We start from the raw sequence: 18,379 nt of genomic DNA, 5'->3' as shown, positions 1-18,379 counted from the left end.
TTATTTGAACATCAGCCATACCATATCATATAGCGCAAAGAGTTCATTGTTAGAATCAATTTCACATGCTGTTGTGCAAATGGAATAGACAACAGGTGGAAATTATAGGCAATTAGCAAGACACTCCCAATAAAGGAGTTGTTCTGCAGGTGGTGACCACAGACCACTTCTCAGCTCCTATGCTTTCTGGCTGATGTTTTGGTCACTTTTGAAAGCTGGCAGTGCTTTCACTCAGGTAGTGCAGCTCATCCAGGATGGCACATCAATGCGAGCTGTGGCAAGAAGGTTTGCTGTGTCTGTCAGTGTAGTGTCCAGAGCATGGAGGGGCTACCAGGAGACAGGCCAGTACATCAAGAGACGTGGAGGAGGCCGTAGGAGGGCAACAACCCAGCAGCAGGACCGCTACCTCCGCCTTTGTGCAAGGAGGAACAGGAGGAGCACTGCAAAAGGACCTCCAGCAAGCCACAAATGTACATGTGTCTACTCAAACGATCAGAAACAGACTCCAAGAGGGTGGTATGAGGGCCCGACGTCCACAGGTGGGGGTTGTGCTTACAGCCCAACACCGTGCAGGACATTTGGCATTTGCCAGAGAACACCAAGATTGGCAAATTCGCCACTGGCACCCTGTGCTCTTCACAGATGAAAGCAGGTTCTTACTGAGCACATGTGACAGACGTGACAGAGTCTGGAGACGCCAAGGAGAACGTTCTGCTGCCTGCAACATCCTCTAGCATGAACGGTTTGGCAGTGGATCAGTAATGGTGTGTGGTGGCATTTCTTTGGGGGGCCGCACAGCCCTCCATGTGCTCGCCAGAGGTAGCCTGACTGCCATTAGGTACCGAGATGAGATCCTCAGACCCCTTGCTGGTGCGGTTGGCCCTGGGTTCCTCCTAATGCAAGACAATGCTAGACCTCATGTGGCTGGAGTGTGTCAGCAGTTCCTGCAAGACGAAGGCATTGATGCTATGGACTGGCCTGCCCGTTCCCCAGACCTGAATCCAATTGAGCACATCTGGGATATCATGTCTCGCTCCATCCACCAATGGACTGCACCACAGACTGTCCAGGAGTTGGCGGATGCTTTAGTCCGGGTCTGGGAGGAGATCCCTCAGGAGACCATCCGCCACCTCATCAGGAGCATGTGTGTATATATATATATATATATATATATATATATATATATATATATTTATATATTTATATGTATGTATATATAGTTATTCTAAATGTTTTATATATATATATATATATATATATATATATAAAAATAAAATGTAAATCTTTATAACTCTAATACAAGTGCATGTACATTTATAATGGAAGCTTAAAAGGAAGACTATCTACAAAGAGATAGTTATTCTAAATGTATTATTTCTTGATTATTAAATGAATCCAGTCAAGATTATAGGGAGGTATTTATACACAATTATCACCTTAAAATAATGTATCAGGCTGTTTGTGTGTGCCAGCAAAGAGTGTCTTTCATGAGATAGTGTTGTCCCCAGATAATGTTGACAGCTGGGTGGCCTTTAGAAGTACCATTAGCCTGGTGAGGACAATGTAATACCTTGCACTAATGAAAAGTGTTGATAACATTTTTAAAGACTCTATTGCCCACTTGCTGGCTGGACACAGATATTATCAAAATAACTATAATACCCTAAAGTTATGCCACTAGGCAGCCCGAACTTATCTCCACCTTTAGGTGTCACCACACCTAGCAATAACATGGTAGCATTATACTAAACATGAGCTTCAAATAGTGGGTGGGTATTATTGTTTATGAAAACTTTTTATCCAGTAGCATGTAGGAAGACAAACATATTTTCATTGATTTTTTGTGTGTTTATTACTCGAGCAGTTAGTTCATTGTTAAGTGTTGTTGTCTTTTAGTATCACAGTGTCATGGAGCTTCTTGAGTCTATCGACATGATGTCTAGAAATTTGCCATATAGAAAGTTCCGACCAGATGTTTGTGTTCACAATAATGCCAGGAAATGGTAAGTGCAATCAAACGGTAGAAACATAGGGTTCCCATGTAGAAGACCCTGCACATGGCTGCCCCTCACTGATGCAACTCAAGCACCAGAGTACTGGTAACTTGCATGTCATACTTGTAAATATCTCTTCCTAACATTTCATTATTGCAGCAGGTAATGTTGGTGCATAGAAATATTTATTTCCTTTTCTGGTGTACTTCCAATTCCCTTAAATATTTATGACTACAAATCAATTTGGGATTGTCTGTCAATCATAATACATGGTTTTGCTTCAGTAACTATTGTGGTACTGATAAGTAAATTGTTGTTGTGGGAATGAATATGTTATATTGCTATCTAATAATACTATGACAGTCTACAGTATCTAACTAGTGGTCAACAAATTGGGTTTATCAATTTATCTGTTATACTTTTTAATGGATTTGGAAACCTGAAGCTTTGCAGTCTAGTTTGAAGGTGTTGGAAAGCTCTCAGCAGGCATAATGTATGGTATGTTTAGTGATTGATGACATTCTTCCCATTGGAGCAGAGAAGTGGTAACTTGTGTTGCATTTCTATTCTGCTTTAGATAGAGTAACTCTGTCTACAGTAATAGAAATGGTGTCAAATGTTTTTTAGCCGGAATTCTAATTCAAAATGGGATATACAGATGTGTCCTCGTATTTCTAGTGCGCAGTGCCTGGCGGGAGTGAGCCATCAGGTCCGGTGCTGAAAATCATCTTAGATGCAACACGATATGACTAGGAAGCACCAGGAGATACTGCTGACTAATTTGATATGCAACAATTGTGTATTGGGTGCGACTGAGTCTGTATATGAAGCACAACTGAACTTGTATTGGAAGAAAACCACAGCCGTTGCATTGTAGCATTTCATCACAGTCTCTTGCTGAGAGGGGCTGTTTAGCACGACTGCAGCAACAATGTACGAGGACACATCTGTACTTATGTTAAATCATTTTCTCATAACCCATTGGAGGACAGTGGATCCTTGGGGTATCATTTGTTTTTTTAAAATCTTCTCTCTCTTCCATATCCCCATCCTGCTAGACAGCAGAAAGACAAATCCCTTTGGCAAGGTGACTGTCCAAGTCAGCCTGGAATCACTGTAATTGGCCGATCGATCAGTGCATAAATGGAATTTCTTTAGCAAAATCACAATGATAACCATTGTATGTGATGAATGAAAATTAATTCAAAAGAATGTTGTCTTTCTATACTGTGTTGGACCCAAGTGATGGCAGACAGCCAAAATTAATGAGTTAATTCAGTGCACACAGATGTTCAACGGGTTTTTGAAGTACAGTATTGGGTTCAAGGCCTAATTCAGATCTGATCGCAGTAGCAAATTTGTTAACTAATGGGCAAAACCATGTGCAGGGGGGGGGGGAGATATAACATGTGCAGAGAGAGTTAGATTTGGGTGTGGTGTGTTCAAACTGAAATCTAAATTGCAGTGTAAAAATAAAGCAGCCAGTATTACCCTACACAGAAATAACATAACCCACCCAAATCTAACTCTCTGCAAGTGTTACATCTGCCCCACCTGCAGTGCACATGGTTTTGCCCATTAGCTAACAAATTTGCTGCTGTGATCAGATGTGAATTAGGCTCTCAGTCACTGCTGCAACATGTTTTGTATCCTACTGGATCCTTTTAAATAATATATATATATATATATATATATATATATTTCTCTGACGTCCTAAGTGGATGCTGGGACTCCGTAAGGACCATGGGGAATAGCGGCTCCGCAGGAGACTGGGCACAACTAAAAGAAAGCTTTAGTCTAACTGGTGTGCACTGGCTCCTCCCACTATGACCCTCCTCCAGACTTCTGTTAGAATCTTGTGCCCGGCTGAGCTGGATGCACACTAGGGGCTCTCCTGAGCTCCTAGAAAGAAAGTATATTTTAGGTTTTTTATTTTACAGTGAGATCTGCTGGCAACAGACTCACTGCAGCGAGGGACTAAGGGGAGAAGAAGCGAACCTACCTGACTGGAGATAGTTAGGCTACTGGACACCATTAGCTCCAGAGGGATCGAACACAGGACCCGACCTCGATCGTTCGGTCCCGGAGCCGCGCCGCCGTCCCCCTTACAGAGCCAGAAGCAAGAAGTGTTCCTGAAAATCGGCGGCAGAAGACCTCGGTCTTCAACAAGGTAGCGCACAGCACTGCAGCTGTGCGCCATTGCTCCTCATGCACACCTCACACTCCGGTCACTGATGGGTGCAGGGCGCTGGGGGGGGGGGCGCCCTGAGCAGCAATATAAACACCTTGGCTGGCAAATCATCACAATATATAGTCCCAGGGCTATATATGTGATAAATTACCCCTGCCAGAATTCCTGAAAAAAGCGGGAGAAAAGTCCGCCGAAAAAGGGGCGGGGCTAACTCCCTCAGCACACTGGCGCCATTTTTCCCTCACAGTTCCGCTGGAAGGATCGCTCCCTGGCTCTCCCTTGCAGTATCAAGCTACAAAGAGTAAAAAAGAGAGGGGGGCACTAAATTTAGGCGCAGTATAACTTATATAGCAGCTATAAGGGGAAATAATTCAGTTAATCACTGTATTATTATAGCGCTCTGGTGTGTGCTGGCATACTCTCTCTCTGTCTCCCCAAAGGGCTTTGTGGGGTCCTGTCCTCTATCAGAGCATTCCCTGTGTGTGTGCGGTGTGTCGGTACGGCTGTGTCGACATGTTTGATGAGGAGGCTTATGTGGAGGCGGAGCAGATGCCTATAAATGTGATGTCACCCCCTGCGGGGCCGACACCTGAGTGGATGGTTATGTGGAAGGAATTACGTGACAGTGTCGACTCCTTACATAAAAGGTTTGACGACATACCGAATATGGGACAGCCGGCTTCTCAGCCTGTGCCTGCCCAGGCGTCTCAAAAGCCATCAGGGGCTCTAAAACGCCCGCTACCTCAGATGGCAGACACAGATGTCGACACGGATACTGACTCCAGTGTCGATGACGATGAGACTAATGTAACTTCCAATAGGGCCACACGTTACATGATTGAGGCTATGAAAAATGTGTTGCACATTTCTGATGTTACCCCAGGTACCACAAAAAAGGGTATTATGTTTGGAGAGAAAAAACTACCAGTAGTTTTTCCTTCATCTGAGGAGTTAAATGAAGTGTGTGAAGAAGCTAGTAATTTCTAAAAGGTTACTAATGACGTACCCTTTCCCGCCAGAGGATAGGTCACGTTGGGAAACATCCCCTAGGGTGGATAAAGCGCTCACACGCTTGTCAAAGAAGGTGGCACTACCGTCTCCGGATACGGCCGCCCTAAAGGAACCTGCTGATAGAATGCAGGAGGCTATCCTGAAGTCTGTATATACACACACAGGTATTATACTGAGACCAGCTATTGTTTCAGCATGGATGTGCAGTGCTGCAGGTGCGTGGTCAGATTCCCTGTCGGAAAATATTGATACCCTAGACAGGGACACTATATTGCTAACCGTAGAGCATATTAAAGACGCAGTCTTATACATGAGAGATGCACAGAGGGATATTTGCCGGCTGGCATCTAAAATAAGTGCAATGTCCATTTCTGCCAGGAGAGGGTTATGGACTCGGCAGTGGACAGGTGATGCAGACTCTAAAAGGTACATGGAAGTTTTGCCTTATAAAGGTGAGGAGTTGTTCGGGGATGGTCTCTCGGACCTAGTTTCCACAGCAACAGCTGGGAAGTCTGCATTTTTACCCCATGTTCCCTCACAGCCAAAGAAAGCACCGTATTATCAGGTACAGTCCTTTCGGCCCCATAAGGGCAAGCGGGTTAGAGGCGCGTCCTTTCTTCCCAGAGGCAGAGGTAGAGGGAAAAAGCTGCAGCATACAGCCAGTTCCAAGGAGCAAAAGTCCTCCCCCGCTTCCTCTAAGTCCACCGCATGACGCTGGGGCTCCACAGGCGGAGCCAGGTACGGTGGGGGCCCGTCTCAAAAATTTCAGCGATCAGTGGGGGCTCGCTCAAGGGTGGATCCCTGGATCTTTCAAGTAGTATCTCAGGGGTACAAGCTGGAATTCGAGACGTCTCCCCCCCGCCGTTTCCTCAAATCTGCCTTGCCAACAACTTCCTCAGGCAGGGAGGCAGTGATAGAGGCAATTCACAAGCTGTATTCCCAGCAGGTGATAGTAAAGGTATCCCTATTTCAACAAGGACGGGGTTACTATTCCACAATGTTTGTGGTACCGAAACCGGACGGTTCGGTGAGACCCATTTTAAATTTGAAATCCTTGAACACATATATAAAAAAATTCAAGTTCAAGATGGAATCGCTCAGGGCGGTTATTGCAAGCCTGGTCGAGGGGGATTACATGGTATCAATGGACATCAAGGATGCTTACCTGCATGTCCCCATTTGCCATCCTCACCAGGAGTACCTCAGATTTGTGGTACAGGATTGTCATTACCAATTCCAGACATTGCCGTTCGGTCTATCCACGGCTCCGAGGGTCTTTACCAAGGTAATGGCCGAAATGATGATACTCCTTCGAAAGAAGGGAGTTTTAATTATCCCGTACTTGGACGATCTCCTGATAAAGGCGAGGTCCAGGGAGCAGTTGTTAGTCGGGGTAGCACTATCTCGGGAGGTGCTACAACAGCACGGCTGGATTCTAAATATTCCAAAGTCACAGCTGGTCCCTACGACACGTCTACTGTTCCTGGGGATGGTTCTGGACACAGAACAGAAAAAAGTGTTTCTCCCGGAGGAGAAGGCCAAGGAGTTGTCATCTCTAGTCAGAGGCCTCCTAAAACCAAAACAGGTGTCGGTGCATCACTGCACGCGGATCCTGGGAAAGATGGTAGCTTCCTACGAAGCAATTCCATTCGGCAGGTTCCATGCAAGAACCTTTCAGTGGGACCTGTTGGACAAGTAGTCCGGATCGCATCTTCAGATGCATCGGCTGATAACCCTGTCTCTGCTGTGGTGGCTGCAAAGTGCTCATCTTCAGGAGGGCCGCAGATTCGGCATACAGGACTGGGTCCTGGTGACCACAGATGCCAGCCTTCGAGGCTGGGGGGCAGTCACACAGGGAAGAAACTTCCAAGGACTATGGTCAAGTCAGGAGACTTCCCTACACATAAATATTCTGGAACTGAGGGCCATTTACAATGCCCTAAGTCAGGCAAAACCCCTGCTTCAAAACCAGCCGGTACTGATCCAGTCAGACAACATCACGGCAGTCGCCCATGTAAACCGACAGGGCGGCACGCGAAGCAGGACGGCGATGGCAGAAGCCACAAGGATTCTCCGATGGGCGGAAAATCACGTGTTAGCACTGTGAGCAGTGTTCATTCCGGGAGTGGACAACTGGGAAACAGACTTCCTCAGCAGGCACGACCTCCACCCGGGAGAGTGGGGACTTCATCCAGAAGTCTTCCAACTGATTGTAAACCGTTGGGAAAGGCCACAGGTGGACATGATGGCGTCCCGCCTAAACAAAAAGCTAGAAAGATATTGCGCCAGGTCAAGAGACCCGCAGGCGATAGCTGTGGACGCTCTAGTGACACCGTGGGTGTACCGGTCGGTTTATGTGTTCCCTCCTCTTCCTCTCATACCAAAGGTACTGAGGATAATAAGGAGAAGAGGAGTAAGAACTATACTCATTGTTCCGGATTGGCCAAGAAGAGCTTGGTACCCGGAACTTCAAGAAATGATCTTAGAGGACCCATGGCCTCTGCCACTCAGATAGGACCTGCTGCAGCAGGGGCCCTGTCTGTTCCAAGACTTACCGCGGCTGCGTTTGACGGCATGGCGGTTGAACACCGGATCCTGAAGGAAAAGGGTATTCCGGAGGAAGTCATTCCTACACTGATTAAAGCTAGGAAGGAAGTAACCGCAAACCATTATCACCGCATATGGCGAAAATATGTTGCGTGGTGTGAGGCCAGGAAGGCCCCAACGGAGGAATTTCAGCTGGGCCGTTTCCTGCACTTCTTACAGTCAGGGGTGACTATGGGCCTAAAATTGGGTTCCATTAAGGTCCAGATTTCCGCTCTATCGATTTTCTTCCAGAGAGAACTGGCTTCACTACCTGAAGTTCAGACTTTTGTTAAGGGAGTGCTGCATATTCAGCCCCCTTTTGTGCCTCCAGTGGCACCTTGGGATCTCAACGTGGTGTTGGATTTCCTAAAGTCACATTGGTTTGAGCCACTTAAAACCGTGGAATTGAAGTATCTCACGTGGAAAGTGGTCATGTTATTGGCCTTGGCTTCGGCCAGGCGTGTATCAGAATTGGCGGCTTTGTCGTGTAAAAGCCCTTATCTGATTTTCCATATAGATAGGGCAGAATTGAGGACTCGTCCCCAATTTCTCCCTAAGGTGGTATCAGCCTTACATCTGAACCAGCCTATCGTGGTGCCTGCGGCTACTAAAGACTTGGAGGCTTCCAAGTTGTTGGACGTAGTCAGGGCCCTGAAAATTTATGTTTCCAGGACAGCTGGAGTCAGAAAGACTGACTCGCTATTTATCCTGTATGCGCCCCACAAGTTGGGTGCACCTGCTTCAAAGCAGACTATTGCTCGCTGGATCTGTAGTACGATTCAGCTTGCACATTCTGCGGCTGGACTGCCGCATCCTAAATCGGTAAAAGCCCATTCCACGAGGAAGGTGGGATCTTCTTGGGCGGCTGCCCGAGGGGTCTCGGCTCTTCAACTTTGCCGAGCAGCTACTTGGTCGGGGTCAAACACGTTTGCTAAATTCTACAAGTTTGACACCCTGGCTGAGGAGGACCTAGAGTTTGCCCATTCGGTGCTGCAGAGTCATCCGCACTCTCCCGCCCGTTTGGGAGGTTTGGTATAATCCCCATAGTACTTACGGAGTCCCAGCATCCACTTAGGACGTCAGAGAAAATAAGAATTTACTCACCGGTAATTCTATTTCTCGTAGTCCGTAGTGGATGCTGGGCGCCCATCCCAAGTGCGGATTGTCTGCAATACTTGTATATAGTTATTGTTTAACTAAAGGGTTATTGTTGAGCCATCTGTTGAGAGGCTCAGTTGTTATCATACTGTTAACTGGATATTGTATCACGAGTTATACGGTGTGATTGGTGTGGCTGGTATGAGTCTTACCCGGGATTCAAAATCCTTCCTTATTGTGTCAGCTCTTCCGGGCACAGTATCCTAACTGAAGTCTGGAGGAGGGTCATAGTGGGAGGAGCCAGTGCACACCAGTTAGACTAAAGATTTCTTTTAGTTGTGCCCAGTCTCCTGCGGAGCCGCTATTCCCCATGGTCCTTACGGAGTCCCAGCATCCACTACGGACTACAAGAAATAGAATTACCGGTGAGTAAATTCTTATTTTCTCTAACTTCCTTGAGGATGCTGGGACTCCGTAAGGACCATGGGAAATAGACGGGCTCCGCAGGAGATAGGGCACTTTAAGAAAGCTTTGGACTCTGGGTGTGCACTGGCTCCTCCCTCTATGCCCCTCCTCCAGACCTCCGTTTTACACTGTGCCCAGAGCAAGATGGGTGCACTGCAGAGAGCTCTCCTGAGTTCTCTGCCTAGAAGCATTTTTGTTTGGATTTTTTTCTACTTTTTTACAGGGAGCACTGCTGGCAACAGGCTCCCTGCATCGAGGAACTGAGGAGAGAGGGGCAGACCTTCTTGTCTAAGATAGGCTCTGCTTCCTCGGCTACTGGACACCATTAGCTCCAGAGGGGGTGAACACAGGTTCTTACTGGGCGTCCACCCCCAGAGCCGCGCCGCCGTTCTCCTCACAGAGCCAGAATAACCGAAGTCAGAAGACGTCAGGCGGCAGAAGCCTTCAGCTTCACTGAGGTAACGCACAGCACTGCAGCTGTGTGTCATTGCTCCCATACACCTTACATACTCCGGTCACTGTAAGGGTGCAGGGTGCAGGGGGGGGGGGGGGGGGGCGCCCTGCGCAGCAATATAACACCTCTATTATGGCAAAAGACAATATACATGTACAGGTGGGCACTGTACATGTATATAAAAGAGCCCCCGCCATATTTTAGTAAGTTTGAGCGGGACAGAAGCCCGCCGCCGAGGGGGCGGGGCTTCTCCCTCAGCACTCACCAGCGCCATTTTCTCTCCACAGCACCGCTGAGAGGAAGCTCCCCGGACTCTCCCCTGCTTACACACGGTGAAGGGGTGTTTAAAAGAGGGGGGGGGGGGCACATAATTGGCGGATAACATATTATACAGCGCGGCTGGGGGAAAAACATTTTGTGTTGGTCTCCAGGGTCATTGCGCTGGGGTGTGTGCTGGCATACTCTCTCTCTGTCTCTCCAAAGGGCCTTGAAGGGGATACTGTCTTCAGAAAAGAGGTTCCCTGTGTGTGTGAAGTGTGTCGGTACGCGTGTGTCGACATGTTTAACGAGGAATGCTCGCTTAATGTGGAGGGGGAGTGCTTGAATGTCAGGTCGCCGTCGGCAACACCGACACCGGAATGGGTGGATATGCTGAATGTCTTGAATGCAAATGTCAATCTATTGCATAAAAGGTTAGACAAGGCTGAAGCTAGGGATCAGTCAGGTAGCCAGTCCATGCCTGTCCCTGGGGCGCCAGGTCCTTCGGGGTCTCAGAAGCGCACCATATCCCAGATCGATGACACAGATACCGACACGGATACTGACTCTAGTGTCGACTATGAAGATGCAAAATTACAGCCGAGGGTGGCAAAAGGTATTCGGTACATGATTATTGCCATTAAAGAGGTTTTGCATATTACTGAGGAACCCCCTGTCCCTGACACGAGGGTACACATGTATAAAGGGAAAAAGCCTGAAGTCGCCTTTCCGTCCTCATTTGAACTGAGTGAATTGTGCGAAAAGGCTTGGGTATCTCCGGATAGAAGACCACAAGTTCCCAAAAGGATTCTTATGGCGTATCCTTTTCCACAAACGGATAGGATATGATGGGAATCTTCGCCTAAAGTAGACAAGGCGCTGACGCGCTTGTCCACAAAGGTGGTACTGCCTTCTCAGGATACGGCTTCCCTCAAGGATCCTGCTGATCGCAGGCAGAAAATTACCATGAAGCACATTTACACTCATTCAGGTACTATTGTTAGACCGGCTATGGCGTCGGCCTGGGTTTGTAGTGCGGTTGTGGCATGGGCAGATTCCTTATCTATGGAGATTGACACCTTAGATAGGTATGCCATTCAAATGACCATAGAGCATATCAGAGATGCTGCCTTGTATATGAGAGATGCTCAGAGAGACATTTGTTTATTAAGCTCCAGAATAAATGGTATGTCTATTTCTGCTAGGCGGCTCTTGTGGACCCGACAGTGGACGGGAGACGCCGATTCAAAGCGGCATATAGAGTCCTTGCCTTACAAAGGGGAGGAGTTGTTTGGAGACGGCCTCTCTGCTACGGCTGGTAAGTCGAATTTCTTACCTTATGTCCCCCCGCAGCATACGAAAAAAGGCACCTCATTATCAAATGCAGTCCTTTCGTTCCAATAAAAACAAAAAGGTACGGGGATCGTCCTTTGTTGCCAGAGGGAAAGGCAGGGGAAAGAAGCTGCACACAGCTAGTTCCCAAGAGCAGAAGTCCTCCCCTGCGTCTGCAAAGTCCACCGAAAGACGCTGGGGCTTCCCGGGGGGAGGCAGACCTAGTGGGGGCTCGTCTTCGGTTTTTCAGCCACCTCTGGGTTCACTCGCAGGTGGATCCCTGGGCATTAGAGATTGTTTCTCATGGATACAGGCTGGAATTCGAAGACTTGCCTCCTCGCCGGTTTTTCAAATCGGCTCTGCCGGCTTCCCCGTCAGAGAGGGAGCTAGTGTTGGCAGCAATCCAAAAATTGTATATTCAACAGGTGATTGTCACAGTTCCTCATCTCCAGCAAGGAGAGGGATATTACTCAACCCTGTTTGTGGTACCGAAACTGGACGGTTCGGTCAGACCCATTTTAAACCTAAAATCCCTGAACCTGTACTTGAAGAGGTTCAAGTTCAAAATGGAATCACTCAGGGCGGTCATCGCCAGCCTGGAGGGGGGATTGGATGGTGTCCCTAGACATAAAGGATGCTTACCTTCATGTCCCGGTATTCCCCCCTCATCAGACGTTCCTGAGATTTGCAGTGCAGGACTGTCACTACCAATTTCAGACGTTGCCATTTGGGCTTTCCACGGCCCCGAGAATTTTCACCAAGGTAATGGCGGAAATGATGGTGCTCCTGCGCAGGCAGTGGGTCACAATTATCCCATACTTGGACGATCTCCTCATAAAGGCGAGATCTCGGGAGAAGTTGCTGGACAGCGTGTCTCTGTCCATGAAGACGTTGCAGTTACACGGCTGGATTCTCAATATACCGAAGTCCCAGCTAGTCCCTACAACGCGTCTAACTTTTTTGGGCCTGATTCTAGACACAGGCCAGAAAAAGGTTTTTCTTCCGGTCGAAAAGGTTCAGGAGCTCATAGCCCTGGTCAGGAACCTGTTAAAACCAAAACAGGTTTCAGTACATCATTGCACGCTGGTCCTGGAGAAGATGGTGGCTTCATACAAGGCCATCCCTTTCGGCAGGTTCCATGTGAGGACTTTTCAATGGGACCTCTTGGACAAGTGGTCCGGGTCCCATTTACAAGTGCATCGAAGGATCACCCTGTCTCCCAGGACCAGGGTATCTCTCCTGTGTGGCTACACAGTGCTCACCTGCTAGGGGGTCGCAGGTTCGGCATTCAGGACTGGGTCCTGGTGACCACAGACGCAAGCCTCCGAGGCTGGGGAGCAGTCACACTGGGAAGAAATTTCCAGGGTCTCTGGTCAAATCGAGAGACTTGTCTCCACATCAACGTCCTGGAGTTGAGGGCCATATACAACGCCCTGCGTCAAGCGGAGGAATTGCTTCAGGAAAAACCGGTTCTGATTCAGTCAGACAATGTCACGGCAGTGGCTCATATAAACCGCCAAGGCGGAACAAGGAGCAGAGTGGCCATGGCAGAAGCGACCAGAATTCTACGCTGGGCGGAAGGCCATGTAAGCGCGCTATCAGCAGTGTTCATCCCGGGAATGGACAACTGGGAGGCGGACTTCCTCAGCAGGCACGACCTGCATCCGGGAGAGTGGGGACTTCATCAAGAAGTCTTCGCACAGATCACGGGTCGGTGGGGACTGCCTCAAATAGACATGATGGCATCCCGTCTCAACAAAAAGCTAAAGCGGTATTGCGCCAGGTCAATGGACCCTCAGGCGGTAGCGGTAGACTCTCTGGTGACACCTTGGGTGTTCAGATCGGTCTATGTGTTTCCTCCTCTTCCTCTCATACCCAAAGTGTTGAGAATAATAAGAATAAGCAGGGTCAGAACAATCCTCATTGTTCCAGATTGGCCACGGAGGATTTGGTATCCGGAGCTGCAAGAGTTGCTCACAGATGATCCGTGGCCTCTTCCTCTAAGGCAGGACCTGCTGCGGCAGGGGCCCTGTCTGTTCCAAGACTTACCGCGGCTGCGTTTGACGGCATGGCGGTTGAACGCCGGATCCTAGCGAAAAAAGGGATTCCGGAGGAGGTCATTCCTACCCTGATCAAGGCTAGGAAAGACGTGACGTTAAAACATTATCACCGTATATGGCGAAAATATGTTTCTTGGTGTGAGGCCAGAGTTGCTCCTACGGAGGAGTTCCATTTGGGCCGTCTACTTCACTTCCTTCAAACAGGAGTGACTTTGGGCCTAAAATTAGGGCCCATAAAGGTCCAAATTTCGGCCTTATCCATTTTCTTTCAAAGAGAATTAGCCTCTCTTCCTGAAGTACAGACTTTTGTGAAGGGTGTGCTGCATATTCAGCCTCCCTTTGTGCCTCCTGGTGGCGCCTTGGGATCTTAACGTGGTGTTACGTTTCCTCAAGTCACCTTGGTTTGAACCACTCAAAACTGTGGAGTTGAATTACCTCACGTGGAAAGTGGTCATGTTGTTGGCATTGGTTTCGGCAAGACGTGTTTCAGAATTGGCGGCTTTATCACATAAAAGCCCATACTTGGTTTTTCACGTGGATAGGGCAGAGTTGAGGACTCGTCCACACTTTCTGCCAAAAGTGGTCTCATCTTTTCATGTGAACAAACCTATTGTCGTGCCTGTGGCTACACGGGACTTGGAGGATTCCGAATCCCTGGATGTGGTCAGGGCTTTGAAGATTTATGTGACCAGAACAACTAGAATCAGGAAGACTGAAGCTCTGTTTGTTCTGTATGCGGCCAACAAGGTTGGCGCCCCTGCTTCAAAGCAGACTGTTGCTCGCTGGATCTGTAATACGATTCAGCGGGCGCATTCTACGGCAGGTTTGCCATTGCCTAAATCGGTTAAGGCCCATTCCACTAGGAAAGTGGGCTCTTCTTGGGCGGCTGCCCGAGGGGTTTCGGCATTGCAATTGTGCCGAGCTGCTACTTGGTCGGGTTCAAACACCTTTGCAAAGTTCTACAAGTTTGATACCCTGGCTGAGGAGGACCTCATGTTTGCTCAATCGGTGCTGCAGAGTCATCCGCACTTTCCCGCCCGTTTGGGAGATTTGGTATAATACCCATGGTCCTTACGGAGTCCCAGCATCCTCAAGGACGTTAGAGAAAATAAGATTTTATTTACTGGTAAATCTATTTCTCGTAGTCCGTAGAGGATGCTGGGCGCCCGTCCCAAGTGCGGACTTCTTCTGCAAGACTTGTATATAGTTGTTGCTTACATAAGGGTTATGTTATAGTTTATCGGTTTAACCGAGGCTATGTTGTTGATCATACTGTTGACTGGGGAGTGTATCACAAGTTATACGGTGTGATTGGTGTGGCTGGTATGGATCTCGCCCTTAGATTTACAAAAATCCTTCCTCGTACTGTCCATCTCCTCTGGGCACAGTTTCCCTAACTGAGGTCTGGAGGAGGGGCATAGAGGGAGGAGCCAGTGCACACCCAGAGTCCAAAGCTTTCTTAAAGTGCCCTATCTCCTGCGGAGCCCGTCTATTCCCCATGGTCCTTACGGAGTCCCAGCATCCTCTACGGACTACGAGAAATAGATTTGCTGGTAAGTAAAATCTTATTTTTTATATATATATATATATATATATACTGTGTATATGTATATATATGTATATATATATATATATATATATATATATATATATATATATATATATATATAAATATATATATATATATATATATATATATACTGTGTATATGTATATATATATATTATAGTGTCGTGTGGTGAGGTAAATGGCTGGTCAGTCATTGGTTAGTTTTAGAGCTAGATTTATACACACATATACAGTATGAACCCAAGGATTCATGTGGGCATATACAGAGGTGCAGCAGTATATAAAACAAAGACGCACCGATACTTTGACGAATAAAGAGTCAATCCATTCTAAGTGATTAATTCAATGTTTAGCTTGAAATAGATTGAATCTTTACTTGCAACATAACATGCCTGGAAAGAAGATACTTTTTGAACCTCAACTGATAGGAAAGGGACTATTATGACTCGTCTGACTAACAATCTTTCTCAAACTCAGGGCTGAATAAGGTAGAATTGGTAGAGAATTCAGTCTTCTTAGACAATATGTCCTAAAATGCTATATCATTAGGTACTGGAAAGCAGTAGTCTAAATCAATAATAATGTTGAGGCATCCTCCAAAGGTGTTGTACTCATTTATCTGTATACTCCTTAGTTAAGAGAATGTCCAATCTGGTGTAGTCCTGATACATAATCAGTTAAATGGGTGGACAACTTTCAGATAACCCCATTAATACTAATACCTGTATGCCACCGCTCTACCCATGTATATATAGAAGGCCCTGTGTTAAACCATTGCCACCTGAATGCCACACTGTAATAGAACGTCATAGACGACTGTGGCTGATTGTACTTTAGTGAGCACTCTGGCTTCGTGTAACAGGCAGGTGGAGGGTAAGGGGTAAGGTTTTAGCACCAAGAGTCTCTGGCCATACTCAGTTTATTTATGGCTGACTTTCCCTCTGAACCCTGGATTATGAATTGGCAAAAATGTGATCCAAAGCATGTAGGTGCTGAGCTGCTGATTTTGTTTTGTTAGTAAATATTGTTTATTAGGTTTGAGCTTTGTTAGAATAATTTCTGTCTTTTTGTCTAAATGAATTCAAATTTCTGCAGCAGGGTACATTGTTTTCCACAGGGAAACATTGGGGTGTAGAGTGGATCTGCATCCAGAGGCACCAACATGTAAAACTTTAGCTGTCCCAAGATGCATAGTGGCCTCATCCATAACCGCGCCTCCAGGCACTGTGAGCTCAGTTTTTGAGTTGGTGCCTGCAGCAGCAGGTCACTGAACAGGGGGGCTGCGCAGAGCAGCCATGAAAGCTTTTCCTACTAGAAAGAATTTGACTTTGCTAACTGAGCTGGCAGCACTGTAAGTCAGTGGGACTTTCAGTGCTGCAGCTCCATCACCTCCGAAGTGGTGCCGCACACTCCCGTTGGCCTGGTTTGTGGGTACCTGCGGCGGAGACGTCCCAACTTAGGCACGGTCGCAGACTCCTCTCCTGGATCGTGTGGCTGCTTCGGGGAGGAGGTAAGAGGATCTCCTAGGTGGGACCCGCCATTAAACCACGATGCGTCCGCGGTCTGGGAAGACGGACCGCATCGCTGGCATGGACACTGTCACTCGGCAGGGACCCCACTAGACCATTAGGTCATCCAGAGTGCAGGTCAGGTGTAGTAACACCAGTTCAATGAGGCTCCATAGTACCTGGAGTGGAAGTCCAGTTTAGGGGAGGCGGCGCTTCACCTGTAGCCCCTCCCCTAGTCCAGGGTGCCATCTCCTGCAGATTTCCTGCCCTGGAGCTGCCTCACTCTCCCTCACAGAGACTTTGGGCACCATCTTAACAGCATAGCAGCAGCAGGTCTCCGGGATTGCTGGGCAAGGTCTCCCATGTAAAGCCACCTGTGTACAGCGCTGTGTCTTTATATTCACTTGAGTATCCTACATGTCTTAGAGACAGCGTTAGTTGAGAAAAGGTGTACTTTGCAGAGTATATTTTACGAGTATTCTGCTATATCCTTCAGTCTGAGACCGTGCTGTGATATATGTATAAGTCCAGTCAGCATTATTGTGATATAATTTCTGCATTGCATGTGACTGTGTGCCTGTATCTGCTTTGTGGTTTCACTTTCAGTGTTTCCCAGATATAACTGTCACTATATTCTGTACCCTGGGCTATGTGCGTTTGGGTCAAACAATATAGTTGTGCACAGAGTTTATCTATATAAGTATATTACTCCTGTGTTACAGTCACATTATACCCTGTCTTATTCCACAGGTTATTGTATTTGTCTGTCTATCTAATCGTACTGTGTAAGTCAAATTGTTTACATTGTGCAATGTCTAACAAAAAGAGCAGCAAATCTGCAGAAGCTCCTGCAACATGCAAAGCGTGCTCTGCGGATTTATCAGAGGGTGAATTATTGCATGAGGTTTTGTTTACTGCTTGTCATGTACCTCCCAGTCAGTCTGCAGCCCCTGCACTTAGTCAGGAGCCACCATGGGCAGCATTCACTACACTGCTGGGTACTCTAGTGGAGTGCCTTGTGCCCCCTATGGGGCCGCCTGTGCCATTACCACCAAAAATTGTCCCTATGGTTAATCCGCCTTGGGCAGAAAATTTGTCTGTCTAACTGCAACAACTAAACCAGTCTCTAGTTAGAAAGAAATCTAAGTGGGCTGCTTCCTACTCACAGTCTACAAACCTCTCTGATGTCTCATCTGAAGAGGAGGGGGAGCTTACGGTCCTGTCGGACACTGAATCCTTTGTTACTGACGAGGAATCTCCCTTATTGATAGATGTCTCTGCCCTGGTGGCTGTTCTTAAGTATATCCTTCAAATTACAGATGAGGATGATTCCACTACTGTAGCAAAGAAAACTGATAAGTTTAAACAGCAGAAGGTGGTTAAAACTGTATTACCCCATTCTGATCATTTACTGGACATCAAACGGGAACCCTGGTCTAATCCAGGTGAGAAATTCCCCATTCCCAAACAGGCTTTGGCTCGCTTCCCTTTCCCTGCAGAGTTGTGGGTTCTCATGTCACCTGCCTCCTGGTGTCATCCACTCTGCCTATCACCAGTGTCACCTCACTGAGAGAGCCGACAGATAAGAGTGTTGAGGGATGCCTCAAATCTGTATACTCCCTTACAGGGACTATTCATAGACCCACTATAGCTACTTCTTGGGCAGCAAAAGGTATTGAGAGATGGGTTCAGGCGTTAGAGGAAGTGCTGCCCGAGGATATCTCTGAAAATGCCAGACAATGCCTGTCTCATATTACCACCGCTTCTTATTACATTCAAGAAACGTCCTCTGAGGTGGGGGTATTGGCGGCGAAGGCGGCGGCTACGTCTGTCCTGGCGTGCCGTGTACTGTG

General features: G+C 47.4%; 1 protein-coding gene across 1 annotated transcript in view; it reads left to right on the top strand.

The window, feature by feature from the left end:
• Positions 1-18,379, top strand: part of VPS13A (vacuolar protein sorting 13 homolog A) — a 747,194-nt gene that overhangs the window by 192,688 nt on the left and 536,127 nt on the right. The window contains exon 12 of the mRNA XM_063913834.1: positions 1,897-2,003. Coding sequence (XP_063769904.1) covers positions 1,897-2,003 — 107 coding nt within the window. The remainder of the gene's footprint in view (positions 1-1,896; positions 2,004-18,379) is intronic.

This window comes from Pseudophryne corroboree, chromosome 1 (genome assembly GCF_028390025.1).
Source record: "Pseudophryne corroboree isolate aPseCor3 chromosome 1, aPseCor3.hap2, whole genome shotgun sequence".
Lineage (NCBI taxonomy): Eukaryota > Metazoa > Chordata > Amphibia > Anura > Myobatrachidae > Pseudophryne > Pseudophryne corroboree.
The sequence above is the reverse complement of the archived record's forward strand: the minus strand, read 5'-3'. Positions and strand labels throughout refer to the sequence as shown.